Raw genomic sequence first — 16,262 nt, forward strand, 5'->3', positions numbered from 1 at the left:
TTTTTCTCCACAAACCCCTGCACCTTACCGCAAATCGATGAAAACCGAGGCAAATCGATGAAAACTGAGACAAATTTTTCACTGAAAACGACGAAAACCAAAACCAATGAAAACCAAAGGCAATGAAAACCGAGGTTCCACTGTACATTTAATCCCCCTGTGCTCATGACACAGAAATCTGCTGCCAGTTCTAGATCCTTGATGCATGTATCTATGTAATAAGTATAGTGACAAATGTGTTATAAGCTCTGAAAGCAATTTCACCCATTGTGTAGAGGCAGTCACAGGTTTTCCACTGAATATAGGCTTAATGTGGATTTGCAGTCAGTCACAGCTCCCTGGAGAATGCACACATGTTTCTTACATTCACACACGCAGGGGTAGGGAACCTGCGGCTCTCCAGATGTTCAGGAACTACAATTCCCATCAGCCTCTGTCAGCATGGCCAATTGGCCATGCTGGTAGGGGCTGATGGGAATTGTAGTTCCTGAACATCTGGAGAGCCGCAGGTTCCCTACCCCTGCACACACATAACATTTTTAGGGATGTGTGGAAAAATTGTGGATTTTCACCTGCAAATGTGATATGTCCAGTGGGTTCATACCCACTCTACCCTCTTTCCCCTCCCCCATTATGTCTGTCTTGGCATGAGCTGAAGAAAATCTGGCTCCATAGGCCAGCTTGAGTGGGACAGAGGAGTGTGGCTGTTTGCTCGTGTCATATAAAACAAAATGTTTAATACAAAAATTTAAAAGTTACAACACAAAGCTGCTCATCAGGAACCATTGCCTGAAGCAGGCCTGACTGTTCGAGGAAACATCCCAGAGCATTTAAGTTGTGCCTTTTGTCTTTTCAGTGATTCTTTAGTTCCGTGCCAAGATGCGGGAGGTAAAGGGTAGCCGAAGCTCAGGAATTGCAGGGCTCTCCAGATAAATTAGGAATTCATACTCTCTCTATCAAGTTTTCTACCAGCATGGCCAATTGGCCATGCTGACAGAGGCTGATGGGAATTGTAGTTCCTAAACATCTGGAGAGCTGCAGGTTCCCTACCCCTGTTCTAGCTATTCAAGAGCATCATATCAAGTTTGTCAGGGATTGGTTTAATTGCTTGGATCTCTCAGACTTTTGCAAATGCAACTATTTGTAGATGTTTCAGTGTAATAACAGTGGGACTAATTTTTTAAATCTAGATGATGATGTCTTACATGATGAAGAGTTGGATAAGGAGCTCCTGTGGAACCTCCAGCTTCTGTCAGAGGTATTATGGGAAGTATGAGTGTTGGTGGGAAAGTGAAATGCCACTGTGGTTTTGAACTGCCGTGTGATGTAGAAGTGGGCAGATCCATTGATTGTGACTAAAAATATCCTGCCTACGCTATTGCTGATTGGCCCAGAGCAGAGTCCCCAGTCCTCCTAGAGATAGCAGCTATTGGGGTCCTCACTTGGCTAAAAATGGCTAAAGGGAGGGTAAGGGTCTAGTTAGAAGTCAAGAGCCACAGCACAAGGGGTGGTGGTGGTTCTTGGCACCCCCAATTCTGACAAAGGACAAGTTGCATGGGAGAGGAACACCTATTAATTGGTCCATGCAATGAAATGTGGAACCAAGTATATGTACTTGCAAACATTTGTAACCCCGAGATGTTCCTAATGAGAGACCCAAATCTGGAGATAGCCCAGAAGAAGTGCTGTGGTACTTGGAGTAAAGAGAGAAGATCCGGACTCTTCTAAAACCTCTCATTCCTTCAATGTAATGGTTTATTAATGTATTGTCGAAGGCTTTCATGGCCAGAATCACTTGGGTGCTGTGTGGTTTGCGGGCTATATGGCCATGTTCTCGCAGCATTCTCTCCTGACGTTTTGCCTGCATCTGTGGCTGGCATCTTCAGAGCCACAGATGCAGGCGAAACGTCAGTAGAGAATGCTGCTAGAACACGGCCACACAGCCTGGAAACCACACAGCACCCTGGTTTATTAATGTATAGAAGAAGATGCATTGTTGTACATTTACATATCTGGTGTTTGCATTCTTTGATTAGATCACCCGTGTGGATGGGAAGCAGTTGCTGCCGTACAGTGAGCAGCTTGTGAAGATTCTTCAGCGAACCCTCCACTTAACCTGTAAGCAGGGTTACATTCTGTCTTGTAACCTACTGCATCATCTTCTTCGTTCTACTACACTTATCTACCCCACAGAATACTGCAGTGTGCCAGGTGGTTTTGACAAGCCTCTTTCTGAATACTTTCCTATCAAGGCAAGGATTTTAACTTATTTAGGATTAGACAAACTTTTTTTTAATTATAAGTACTAAATAATTATTCTAATTGCTTTTATTTGAAGCTATGTCCCCACTGCAATGGCTATGGAAAGTGTAATTGAAAGATGCTATGAGTGTAGATGTTTGCACTGTCTATACTTTTTCAGAATTTCTTTTAAATGTTATGTTCTTTTCATGCTGTCTTTAGCCTGCTCTCTGTCTTATAGTTTGTGTAATATATAAACAATGAAGAGTGTAACAGAAAGTTTATTGTGACATGAATCGGTGAATTTCTTGATAGCTAAGGGTTGTTCATATGATAGAAAATCATGTGGTATTTGGAGTATATCTGTAGTATATCCTACAATCTGAGTAAGGAATACAAACACACATAAATTCCTTCTCTCTGTGGTAAAAAAAATGCCTCATAGGCTACATTGTAGTATACATGCAAGTTTACTTTTTTTGTAATGTGAGATAACTTTGGCTTTATGCACAACTACTGTTAAGGAGTGCAGTGCAAAGGCTGACTCCCATTTAACTGGGACTGGTTCACCCTTTTGTCCACATAATCTCAGCTGATCATTTTGAGGCATGTGGATGGCATGCAGATTAACAGAAAGCAACCATTCCCATAATCAGGTATAGTTCTTTAGGTATAATTTCCCAATCCCATACTTTCCTTGTGACTTCATGTCTTATTTGGGACTGCTGTGTGACTGAGTTTTTAAAAATTAAGTCTAGATGGTTTCACTTAACACTGAACTGATTTGAAATAGTGACTGTCTGATAGTGATCTATGGAGCTCTGAAATGTGGTTGGTTGATGAGAAATCTTTCATACATCCATAATCTTGCCCATGACCTATTATTGCTGTGTGAGGTCTGAGATCAGCTTGAGACCAAAAGAAAAGCATGAGCAGGATATTAAACCATAAACTGTAACAACTTAAAATGATTGCATCGTTTTCACTTGAAATTTGGTGTTTCAACAGAAAAGCAGTCTTGTTTAACATGCAGGCTGCAATAAAGTAATCAGTTGGCCAGTGTAGCTTAAAGGAAGGGTGGGGGGGGGGGGGCGCTAATGCTGCTTGGAATTACCTTGAAATCAAATTGTTAAGTTGAGACACCTCCTTTCTGTTTTGAAAATAAATTGCAACAAGGTTTTCTTTGTTGGCTCTGTTTCAAATGGGTTTAGTTGAACAACTGCATCTGTGTTCTCAGTGCACTATGATAAACCAGATTCTGCACCACCGAAACCACAATTCTGCAAACTGCAATTCTGCAAATTTTATGCTAGTGACTGTGCATAGAACCTTGGGTATTGTAAAGCATGATGACGTCTCTCTTCTTTTAAAGAGGGTTTCATCTTCCAGGATCAGGAAGGCTCTGTGTTCACACAACTGTAGGAATTTCCAGTTCACTTGTTGACTTCTCTCAATGGAGAGAAGAAATGAGCCCGTGGTCTAATCCTGGAGTAACATCATTGTTTGTTGAACTGTCATGGGATGTACACAGTAGGATGTACACTGTTGGTGTTCCAAGCTGTGTTGGTTGCAGTGAATTTGAGATGCTAGTATTTGACTTTTAAAACCTTTAATGGCTTGGTGACAGCAATTAAACCTTGCCATACGAACTTGCAACCTGCTCATTAAAGTCTTCTGGAGAGGCTCTGCTTCTGGAGAGGCTCTGCTTCAAGTGCCAAATCTGTGAGACTGAGCTGGGCCAGAGGAGTGCCTTCTTTTATGCTTTAAAACTCTTTCCCAAAAGGAGCGGGTCAGATGCCTTAGAAAGGTAGTGATGTAGTGTAATTGTGGCTCAGTCCCGCCACCATGATATATTTTGAATTTTACATTTTTCTCATGCATTTTATGATCTTAGCCACTTTGGTTGGGTTTAAAGAATGGTGCTAATTGTAAAAAAAATCTGTCTAAAAATAATCTAAAAACAAATGATCGCCAAAATTAACTAGGACTCTTGTCATCAGTGAACTGTAAATATTTCCAGTTTAATTTCCAATCTTTGCTGCAAGGTTTGCTTTTCCAGTGAACACAAGCAGGTTTTTGTTAATTTGCATGAATTTTGTTGTGTGGGATGCATCTTGCTAATACTATGTGATGCAACCCAATAGCCAACATCCAATATAAGCACTAATATCCTTGTGGGTGAGAACTTGAGTTAATTGAGAAACACTGAGACATTTCACTTAAATGCAAAATACACTATTATGTTTTGTGTTTGCAGGACTGGGGTAAGCCTGGTGACCTACGAAATCTCAACATCCAGTGGCATGCTCCTTCAGCTGAAGAGATAGCTTTTTCTTTCAACCTGCTGGATTCCTTTCTCCGACCAGAACTTGATAAACTAGTGCGTTATGCAGATGCAGAACTTGAAATGTCCAGGTCAGTAATTGTGTAGTCATTGATGATATTTCACTTTGAATTGACTGGGACACTTTGAATTGGCAAGGATTCCTCACCTCAGACTGGTTAGCAGCTTGGGGGTGTATGTGTAGATTTTGTAAAAAGTGAAATAGAACTTCTTTATAGTGAACTCTGTGTTTCATATTCAGCTCTTTACATCACCTCTGTAAAGTAGTCCCATGTTACTAATAGGGAGGGCATATTGGCATGTGTTGCAGTGACAATCCTGTTTACTGCCTCCATCAATCTTTCCAGGTCCCTCTGGTGTGTACAAGCTTGTTGGTACACAGGATAGCAAATGAGTATTTATGGTGTGCACGTGTGACATTTTGTCCCCTAGAGGTGGTAGCTTGCCTGAGTTCTTCCTGTGATTTCATGACTGCATTGAGATTTGAGTTCTTAGCTCAGAATCCTGTGGTTTCTGAGAAATATCCAGTGTGGTATTGTGACTGTTAAGGTTAGACATAGAATGTTAGGAACCTGACTTCAAGCCCCCACTTTGCCATGACGCTTGCTGGGTGACCTTGTCAATCTGAAAGGTTTGTTCTATAGATAAAATGCTTCTCAGAACTCCTTGGAGGAAAGACAAGATAGAAATGTAGTACGTAGGTAGTTGTCAAGGTGAACACAGTGTTTTTCATGTGCCCATTTTAAATGTAGGTGGTTTCCACATGGGACATGTGTGGGTTTGCTGTTGCCAGTGTAGCTGCTGATAATGACAGTGGCAATGAGGATTCCACATGGCAGATCCCCTTCCACATTCCCCTAACAGCAGCGCCCCTTCTCCCAGGCCACTGGCTTTTTGAATTTTTTTTTTCAAATTCTCAATTTCATATTGTTATATCTTTCCAAAAACTTGACTGCAAAGCAGGCTTAGTAAGGTCACGGAAAAACCAAGGGAACCCTGGAAACTGCAGAAATGCTCTATGGTGCTAAGGAGAAGCAGGGGAAAAAACACTACCCACTAACATTGAACCTGAGATAGACAATCTGTATGGATTCTGGTGGGTTTTCCGGGCTGTGCAGCCGTGGTCTGGTGGATCTTGTTCCTAACGTTTCACCTGTATCTGTGGCTGGCATCTTCAGAGATGACAGCCACAGATGCAGGCAAAATGTTAGGAACAAGATCCACCAGACCACGGCTTCACAGCCCGGAAAACCCACCAGAACCAGTTGAATCCGGTCGTGAAAGCCTTCGATAGTCTATATGGAAATGGCCTTCTCTGACATAATGACTCAGCTGAGATGTAAACTGGGTAATTGGAAGCTCCCCCGACACTGCTGGTGCTATTCCACTGGTTTTCATTTGCCTGCTGAGCAATCCCCCATCTATATGTGGCTGCAATGTGTGTCTGCTTTCTAAGGCAGTTGTTTAGGGTTTGATATATGATGTACTATACAGTTGGAGTAGAAGAGGGATCATGAAACTCCTTTCTTTTTTTAATCCTTTTCCTCTAATTAGTAAAATTTAGTACAAGGTACTAATAAACATATGTATACTCATTTCAGGGAATTCTGTAGGGGAAGTTCAGAGAGGGAATTCTTTGATGGGAAGGGTGGGGAAGGGTGATATGTTTTTAAAACGTACAATGATCTCTATCTCCTTTTATTGTTAGTTGGTTGGTTGACTTAGTGGGTTAGTATTTGAAACTGTAGAAATACCTGAATTTATATTTGACTTTTAATTTAATACTACTGGATAATTTGAACCAATATATTAATGTAAAACACAATAAGTTGTTTCCTAAGCTATATTAACCAATGTAATGAGATAAGAGTATCACTCCCTAAGATTCTCGCTGTGTTATCATTTTTATATTTTCTCTCTCTTTATTTTTATTTTTTCTCCTTTTTGTTTAAATTGTAAGCCTGCTTTTGTCCTTTTAATATCAATAAAATTTTGAATTGAAAAAAAGAGAAAAAACCCCTTTGTGACCGAACTACTTATGACTAGGAGTTCCATAGTTCGGGTCTCCTGTGGTTTCTAAAAACAATAACAACAGTTGGGGATGGGAAATTTGTGTGATTTTGGAAAAGGGCTATGATGCTAACAAAGATTTAACTGTTTTGCTCTTTCCCACTTTTGCCAAAGCTGCTAACTGCCCTGTGGGTGTGTGGGGGGGAGGAGTTTGCTTTGCTTTGGAAAAGCAGAACTGTGGAGGAGAAAAACACAAGCCTTTTCACTTCCATGACCTCTATGTTTCAGACAACTGGAGCACAGTAATTGCCTGTTCTCTGGTAGCGTGAATGTAGTAAAGATCTGTATAATGCAGCAATGTCAGCAAAGAAGCCCGGCTCTCCGCTTGCCCACGTGTCTGTTAAAAAACTGAAGTAGATTTTATGGGGATTGGGCGGTTTATAAATTTAATAAATAAATAAATAAATAAATAAATAAATAAATAAATAAAATGTTTGCTTTCAGAGATGATGTGCAGCAGTCTCTCGCTATAGTGCACAATTGCCTGATTGGGTCGGGGAACCTTCTGTATCCTCTGAAAGGAGAGAGAGTACCTTACCTGTAAGTAAGCGTTATACTGTATAGATAAAAAATGGACTGTTTGGGAGGAAACTTCCCAGGCTGATACTGTGTAACTTGTGTTGAGTGCTATCAGCTTGGAAATACCAAGTAGTCAAAACATATACAGAAAATCCCTTAGTCACATATACACTTGCTTATCGTACACTGGTGCTCTGCTTTACCACACTGCCTCCTATGTCTTAAAATATGTGATCTAATTGTATTTGCTGTCTCAAAAAATGGAAGGGGCGTGGCATGTGGACTGTGGAAATGCATCATCACCCATTTCGTTGAGCTGTGTTAAGCAATCAGGCGTTGGCAATTAGGTGTTGTAGAAAGGCAACAACTAATGACTGTTGAACTGGAAATCTATGTAGTCCAGAATTGAGGGCTTTACTCACTTACTCTTGAGTATTCCCCCAAATTATCTGCATGAAACAAAGAACAGGCGCTAAACTCTAGGGCAGTGATGGCAAACCTATGACATGCATGTCAGAGGTGGCAGACTGCAATGTTTTGGTTGACACACCAGCATTCGCCAACACCCAACCGCAGCTATTCTCCCTGTTTGAGACTGAGTCATTTTTGTAATTATTTGACATTTCTCTGTGTAAGACATAGCACCACATATGATTGAACTATTGGGTTTTTTCCCCCTTAATGGATATGTAAAGAATTGTTACTATTTTGTTCAGGGTGGGGTGACATGTCAGCAGACTCAAGTTAGGATTTTTCTGAACTTTTGACACACTGAGCCCAAAAGGTTTGCCCTCACTGCTCTAGGGAATGTAATAATTTCTAATGCGGAAAAGTTTGTTAGAAGGAAGTTGTAGAAAGAAGCGCTAATCCACAAGCAAAATCCAAGAACCACTTAATGACTACCAAGTGATTTCTGTGCTCTTTTCTAATAAAAGATTGCATCGCCTTGCTTTGGAGAGAGATTAGAATCATTTGTTGCAGTTGTTTTTTTTCCTATCGAATGTAACCAATTTTTTGCCTTTCACTTGGAGTGTCAGGGCGTAATTCCACAGTGTGCATGACTGGACTTGCAGTGAGACATATATCAAATCCAGAGAAAAGGGGGTGAAAAGTCCGTCCTCCCCACCTCCCTTTCTGCTGGCAAAAATGTGGTGGGTTGAAAATTGGAAGCTCCTTTTCTTTCCTTGCAATAGTCCCTCACTATGCTGAGTAAATGAGCACTTTTTGAAGTGAGTTCCCCCATCCATCTGTGAGCCTGGTGGAACCAACATGTGTTGGACATACCATGCAGCCTGTCCCTAACTTGAAATAGATGCCATTTTAATCTGCTCTGCATCCAACACACAATCCAGGCTTGATCAAGGCTGGACATCATGTCCTGAGACATTCTCCCTCTCCCATTGTTACACACGTTTAATTTTTTTGCTAATGTCTAGACTCATAGGAAGAGAGCCAGTCTGGTGTAGTGGTTAAGGTGTCAGAAAGGGACCCGGGAAACTGACATTCAAATCTCCATTTATGTATGGAAGATTGTTGGGTGGCCTTGGGCCAGTCGCATACTTTCAGCCCTAACCCCAGCTGGTATTTGGATGGGAGACCTCCAAGGGAATTACCAGAGTTGTGACATGGAGGCAAGCAATGGCAAACCACTTCCCAACGTCTCTTGACTTGAAAACCCTACAGCTGTGACTTGACAGGGGAAAAAAAGACTCACAGAGCTCTGGATAACTTGCTCACTGTACGGTGACATTTGGTAGGCCATAATAAAATATATTGCATGGTTTGTGCTCTTGGGTTTGGTTACACATTTTGTTAGCCTTTGAGGTACCACTGGGCTTGTGTAGTAAAAAGTCCTTTTGTGCACAACTGCCCAAGTCAAACAGAGAAATCTGTTCAAAGTCATCATTGTTTAGATCGACGACAGATGCTTCTGATATCCTTGCTATGATGCGACTGATCTATGGGAGTCAAAGGTCTCCAACAGTTGGATTCTTCCTGTTACAAAACCAAGTTGTTAGATAAGTTCCATATTAACTCTAAGAGAGCATCCACTGTCAGCAGAAATGGAGACAATGAGTGTCATCAACGTCTTGCTCCATTTCTGCTGACAGTGGATGCTCTCTTAGAGTTGTATCAGTTTATCTGAAAGTTGGTTTTGTGGAAAGCCTTGGCTTTGGAGCCTTTGACCACAGTTTAGTCACATCTGGCAAGGATCCCACAGGAGCAGGCTTTTGTCTTTTCTGTACCCCATGCACCATCACCCACCTTTCTTCAACTTGGTGCCTAGCATTTCCTACAGACATCCACATTATCCAGACTTCCATTTTGTATTTGGTTCTGGCTGCATGAACCTGTATTACCTTAAAAACAAAGCCATGAGATCACAGAGTGTAAGATAGGTCTGAAATCTGAAAAAGCTGGCCACTGCTGTTGTGACTCACTCAGTTGTTCAAGAGTGCTGTTTATTGTATCTTAAAGCCATACTGCAGACTGCTTTTAGTCTTCAGACATTGAAACAAATGACTAATGCGATTATGAAAAATTGATGGGCAAATTGCCTTCATGGCATCATGGGTTTTTTTTGTCTAAGCAGCTTGTATACATTGTGTGTTCTTCAGGGTTCCAAGTCTGGTGTCGTTAGAAGAGATCAAACTTTATACCGGTATTGACTATGGTGAGTTAAACAATTATTTGAATTTTGGTGCTTTACTAGCACAGACTCTTGATGGGGGTTAAACTTAGCTACATCAGTGTGCCTCTCCAGTCCTTTAGGGGACAGAGTTTGGATTTTCAAACAATAAAAGCTACAATTCTCAGGAGGCTGAATTCTGTGCAGCTTTGGTGTTTATGCTGGGTAGTTGTGGAGGAGACACAGTCTTGGTGGTTACCAGTTTGGCATTCCTGCAAAAATACTTACTTATAATGACATGCCTGGTATTTTCAAGCTTACAATGAGTTTTCCTTTGAATAATCCAGTGGACAACGTACAGGGTTAATGTGGCTCCAAGGCTCTTCTGCACAGTTTTCAGACATCCTGGATTCCTTGAGAATCCCAATGGCCATTTTACTTTTGAGCTTTTTAATGGCCAGTATAAGTTTGATGGTAACAGTAGAGCATTTCATTCTGGCCATTGTTGTCAATCATAACTTTCCTTTTCTCCCCTGACCCATGAATTAGTGATTAAAAAAATTCCACAGGCTTAGCTCTTTTATTTATTTATTTATTTATTTATTTATTTATTTATTTATTTATTTATTTATTTATTTATTTATTTATTGTTTCGATTTATAAACCGCCCTATCCCCTGGGGGCTCTGGGCGGTGTACAACATTCGCATATACAATTAATTAAATCGATAACAACAATATAATACTAAAATCCATTAAAACTACTTAAAACAGCGGTTAATATCACAACAAGGTGCCCTAATCCAATTCAGTTAAGATCACCCCAGTAAAAAGAAAAGGGAGGGGCCAGGTTCCTCTCTAGGAGGATAATAAGATGGTAAAGTGCATCAGATGGTATGTGCAAAGAAGCAGGGGAGGAAGGAGAGGGGAAGGGGAAGGGGGCGCCATTCAGCGACTGGACACTCATAAGAACATAAGAACATAAGAACAAGCCAGCTGGATCAGACCAAAGTCCATCTAGTCCAGCTCTCTGCTACTCGCAGTGGCCCACCAGGTGCCTTTGGGAGCTCACATGTAGGATGTGAACGCAATGGCCTTCTGCGGCTGTTGCTCCCGATAAAAGGCCCGGTGGAACAACTCCAAAGGCCCGGTGGAACAACTCGGTCTTACAGGCCCTGCGGAACTCACCAAGGTCCCGCAGGGCCCGGACAGCTGGAGGAAGAGTGTTCCACCAGTCTGGGGCCAGGGCCGTAAAGGTCCTGGCCCGTGTGGAGGCTGGGCCAGCATCATCGAGGGGCCAGGGAATCCACCAGCAAATTGGCCTCTCTGCTGGGATCGCAGAGAGGCTTGTAGTAGGGGCATATGGGGTAATGCGGTCCCTCAGATACGAGGGTCCCAGGCCGCTGCAAGGCCTTAAAGTTGTTAAAACCCACACCTTGAAGATGATTCGAATTCCACTGGGGAGCCAAATGCAGCTGGCGCAAACACAGGTTGAATATAGGATCACAGAAGGTTTTCCCTGTGAGCAGACGCGCCGCTGCATGTATTGACCAATCTCGCCTTTCAGTTTCCGAATCAGGCGCAAGGGAAGGCCCGCGTAGAGCGAGTTACAATAGTCAAGCCTGGAGGTGACCGTTGCATGTATCACAGTGGCCAGGTCTGCCTGAGAGAGGAAGGGGGCTGTAAGGAATTCCATAGACGCAGAAATAAAAGGCTTTGGGAGTAAAAGTCCATTTATTAAGACATCTTAGAAAGCTCAAGTACACGCAGTGGCAGGAATGACACTTCCCGCCAGAAGCACAGGTTATAATACCAGTCACCCCATCCCCCCTTCCTGCTTCCCATGGGAACAGAGGCTTCATCTCCTCACAAGAAGGATAAAAGTCTCCGGCCGATGAGCCTGGGCTCCATCGCCCGGCTGTGGAATGCACTCGCTGCTTCACCATCAACACCATTGAATCCTTTTACAGGCCAGCCACGGGCCTGCCGGAGATGCTGAAAATGCAGTCCGGGGCGCTTAAGGCAAGGGCCACCTGGGTCTCCATTGAAAGCAGATGAATCCAGGTGGACCCCCCCCAGACTGCGGACAGAGGGGGCCGGGCGCCTAAAATGGTCCTCCCACTCCTCGGGCGGCTGGAAAATCCCCTCTGCCTCCCCGCGGCCAAGCCAAAGTGATCTCCCGCCTTCGACGGGATTCAGTTTCAGCCTGCTCTGCTGTGTAACCAACCAGCGCACCGCTTCCAAACAATGCTGTAGGAGCTGCAGGGCCGTGACAGCCTCCCTCCATCAACAGAATGAGCTGAGTGTCATCAGCCTGCATTGGTGACAAATCAGCCCAAAGTCTGCAATTCAGCTGGAGCAAGTGGTCGATATAGATACAAAGCAGCCAATAGCGGGGACAGTAGCCGCCTCCCTCGAGGCACCCCACATTGAAGTGGGCACCTCTGGGAGGCTTGATCTCCCGCACCACACTTGCTGGCAACGGTTCCCGAGAAACGCAGGCACTCCATTGAAGGACAGTGCCCTCGTGATCCCGAAACGGCCAGGCGGTGGGTCAAAAGGTCGCGGATCGCACCATATCAAACGCTATGTAAGATCTAACAAAACCAGCAGCGCCGATCCGCTTCTTGGTCAAGCTGCATAACCGGAGCTGCATCTGTGACGGGCGGCGAGAACCGGCTCCATCCCATGCCCAGCAACGGAAGCCGGACTGGAAGGGGTCAAAGCGTCAACGCGGCCATCCAGAAAGCCCTGGAAGCTGCTCCAACACCACTTCCTCTCACTACCTGCCCCAGAAACGAAAGATTCGAGACGGGGCGGTAATTGGCCAGATCCCCTGGATCTTAACGATGGTCTTTCTCACAGGAGTGGGCGGACCACTGCCTCCTTCCAACCCATCCGAAAAAAAACTCCTTTGCTCAAGGGGAGCTATTGATGATGTTCAACAGATGGGGTCAGTGAAGCTCCTACCGGGCAGGTTTTAATAAGCCAGGAGGGGCAACGGATCCAGAGGGCAGGTAGTAGGTCTAACAGCAGCCAGGGCCCTGTCAACAGCTGCCTCGAGGAGCAGGGGAGAATCCTGGGCCAAGCAAGGGCCGGAAGACGGCAAGGGAGCCTCCAAGTTCACTCATATTGTAGTCAAAGTGGAGGGAAGATCCTGGCGGAGCGCATTTAATGTAGATTTTGTCTGCAAAAAGCTCATAAATGCCCTCACAGCTAATAGCGCTAATTGATGATTTACAGAACCTTCCGATAGAGGAGGTCAGGGGACCAATTACATACCTAAACAATTGTGCTGGGCGTGGAGCTAGCAGATGCGCAGAGAGAGGAGGAGGAAGAAGGTTCTCTTCGCCTCCTTCGCCGCCATCTCATAGGCTTTCTCATAAGCCGCCCCTATAAGATGTTCTCAAGCGCGTCTCTGCCACGGAAAGATTTCCTCCACACTCGCCAAGCCGGGCCTTGAGTGCCCGCTTCACGTGGCGGAGCTCCTCCTCAGATACGCACACGGAGCCCTCGCCGAGCCAGAGGGCTGGGGCAAATAACAACCTCGATGGCATCGGAAAGCCGGGAGTGCCAGTCATCCACCTGCTCATCGAGTGTGCCGGCAGGGGCAGGATCCCGCAGGAGCATCTGTTAGGAAACCAAGTGGATCCATAAGTCTCCGCTGGGCGGTGGCATAAATCAGCCCTCGTCGCCTAGACGGGAGGTGTTGTGGCAAGTCCAATTCAACCCTCACAGGGCGAATGGTCGCACCATGGCACCTCTTTCTCGATGGAGGATAATGCAACCATGTTAACTCCCCAGCCCGAAGACCAAATCTAGCCTGTGACCGGCTGCTTCATGGTGGGGCCAGAATTTACTATAGGAGAGAAGGCTCCAGTGTCGCCTTCATGGATGATACTCAGGTCCAAGCAGTCGCTAGTACCACCGAGGGCGGGTGTCCTACATGGACATTGAAGTCGCCCAAGCATCGATAAGTCTAGGGTACCGCGAATGCCCAGTCTGCCACCACCTCCAGCAGCTGGCGCGGGTAGAGCTGTCTCCTCCGTGCGCTTTGTGGGGCGACCGGGTACACCAGGAGAACAGCCAACCTGCTCCAAGGGCCAAATCCACTCGCAAAACCGACTATCTCCCATGCCAGAGATCTCCGAACTGGGGCAGCCCTGAAGGGGATAGAATCAATGGATGAACATTGCTACATCCCCACCCCCCCCGCCCCGGGTTCGTGGACCGGGTGGGAGGCATCGCCAAACCTGGGGGCGCTGATCTTCACCAAGACGACGGTCTCAACCTTTCACGCGACTCCAGGTATCCTCGTGACACAAGCCAGGTCCATTTGCTGAGCTCCGAAAATCTCGGAGTATAGCGGTTTTATTATTAATGGACCTGGCATTTATCAACACCCCAGGGACTAAGCTGAGTATTCCTGAGCCCTGCCATCCCTTTCGCCAAGTTTTCTTCGAGATAGGGTCGGAGGTCAGAAGGCGAGCGAGCATTCCCATATCTCGTCCACCTTCTATAATCTGGCCACCGCCTACCGCTATATTTACCCCGCCCCATTGCCACCGGGATTCCCAGTCCCAAAACAGGCGCCCCCATTACCTACTAATCTCCCTCCCTCTAAACAGCCTGACAAGCTCCCACAAAAATGGGTCCAGTCTCACTAATACTAACTAACTAACTAATGCTAGCCTACAGAGGCTGAGAAAGGGCCCAAACTACAACTAACAGGTATGGATAATCTAACTACTCACAAAAAAAGCTTAACATTCATACAGTGCAGTCTATAACAGCTAAAACATTCCTATCCTAATACTATCTACAAAGTTATAAGCCACACGGAAATCAGGCACAGGAGGACAACAGAGGGCGCTAGATGGTCATAAAGAAAAACTGCTGCCACCAGATTCCTATGCGCCTTGCTGAAACAGACTGAATAGTTGTCACACAGTTCTTACTTTAAACAGTAATACAGCTATTGTATTGACATAAACAGCAGGCATAAAATGTCGCTATTGCACAGACAAGGGCAGCCAATGTGGGGTCCACGTCATCCAAGCCCACTGCTCGCAGATAGTCATCCAAGTCAGAGAAAATCCTAGAAGACCAACAATGCCGGGCAATAACCGGGAGGCTCCTGCCACCAGCTACTCCGTGTAAGGCCCTAGCAAAGTGCTCTATATGTCGAATTTGCTCCTTATAGTATAGCGCATTCAGCTCTCTCACAGCCGGTACGCTACAGTCAGGTGAAATACTGACGCTTATAGATGTTCCTTGTCGTTTAGCTAAGCTTGTAGGCAGATATCGCTGCCTGCGTTGGAAAAATCCAATCACCCGGCTCCCTGCCGATGTTACGCCCGGTTGCTCAAAAAATGCAGGCGCTGCCACCGCTGCTTCGGAGCATAAGCCAGGGTTCGCTATATCAAAGGGAATACCTAGGTTCCCCTGTTGACGACTTCTCACCGCAGGACCTCGCCCAGTTTCCGTATACAATTCCTCGCAGTTGTAAGGCACTCGGTGAAACCAGCGCAGCCCCGGCCCGGTCCAAATCCAAGCTGGAGGCGCGGGGAGGAACTCTGCCACCGCCCCCCCTAGCGTCCTCTCTTCCAAGCCCCCAGTTTGCCCAGTTCGCCGGGGTACAGGGCGCCAGTGTTGTAAAGCGCTACGGGGCGAGTCAAAACCGTCGCCACTACGGTCATCGACCCAGACCCGAGCAGGAGGCGCAGGGGGAGTCTCTCTCACCGGCTCCCCTACTGTCCTCTCTTCCAAGTCCCCAGTTCGCTGGGGCGCGGGAAACCGGGGCCGTGGGGCGCTGTAAGGTGGGATGAAACAGGCGCCGTTACGGGACCAACGTGGGGGATATGGAAAAGGAGCGAGGCGAAACAGGCGGGTGGTGGAGAATATAGAAGACGCCAAACCAAACATGCCGCCGCCCCAACTCACAACCTGGCCGTCAGCCGTTTCTGTCTCCGTCTCTGTCAGAGCCAGCTGTTTCTGTCTCCGTTTCAGTCTGTTAACCGGCCACCACTACCAGAGTGAGTAGAAGATTCCCTTCCAAGCTGACTCCAAGGGAGGTCTTAAAATTGTAATTTAAAAGGTGGTTAAAAGTTTTTACAACGGAGCCCCGCTGTTAAGCTCCGTTGCGGGCGCCATCTTAAATTACCAGCCTCTTGCAAGAAATTTGTAATTTTGTAAATTTGTAATTTGAAATTTTAAGTATCCACCCCAACATGAGATAAACACACATTATTATTGCATGAGTACAGAGGGCCAATTTTTACTTTTTATGAACCAGTGGAAAATACCCACGTGCCCCACGAAACATGAACGGCACAGACGTTCATCTAGGTGTGTCCCTATGTATATTCATCTTTCTCATTCAGAAACAAAACCCCAAGAGAAAAGGTGATTCTTTCTTCATCCTTGCTTTGTAGTACTTTTTTTTTTAGTTGCATGCTTT

General features: G+C 45.3%; 1 protein-coding gene across 2 annotated transcripts in view; it reads left to right on the forward strand.

Annotated features, from left to right (window-relative positions):
- Window positions 1-16,262, forward strand: part of PSME4 (proteasome activator subunit 4) — a 148,100-nt gene that overhangs the window by 91,524 nt on the left and 40,314 nt on the right. For both annotated transcript variants that reach the window (XM_048518692.1, XM_048518684.1), the window contains exons 17-21: window positions 1,191-1,258; window positions 2,037-2,252; window positions 4,499-4,656; window positions 7,100-7,195; window positions 9,793-9,848. In XM_048518692.1, coding sequence (XP_048374649.1) covers window positions 1,191-1,258; window positions 2,037-2,252; window positions 4,499-4,656; window positions 7,100-7,195; window positions 9,793-9,848 — 594 coding nt within the window. The remainder of the gene's footprint in view (window positions 1-1,190; window positions 1,259-2,036; window positions 2,253-4,498; window positions 4,657-7,099; window positions 7,196-9,792; window positions 9,849-16,262) is intronic.

This window comes from Sphaerodactylus townsendi, linkage group LG01 (genome assembly GCF_021028975.2).
Source record: "Sphaerodactylus townsendi isolate TG3544 linkage group LG01, MPM_Stown_v2.3, whole genome shotgun sequence".
Taxonomy (NCBI): Eukaryota; Metazoa; Chordata; class Lepidosauria; order Squamata; family Sphaerodactylidae; genus Sphaerodactylus; species Sphaerodactylus townsendi.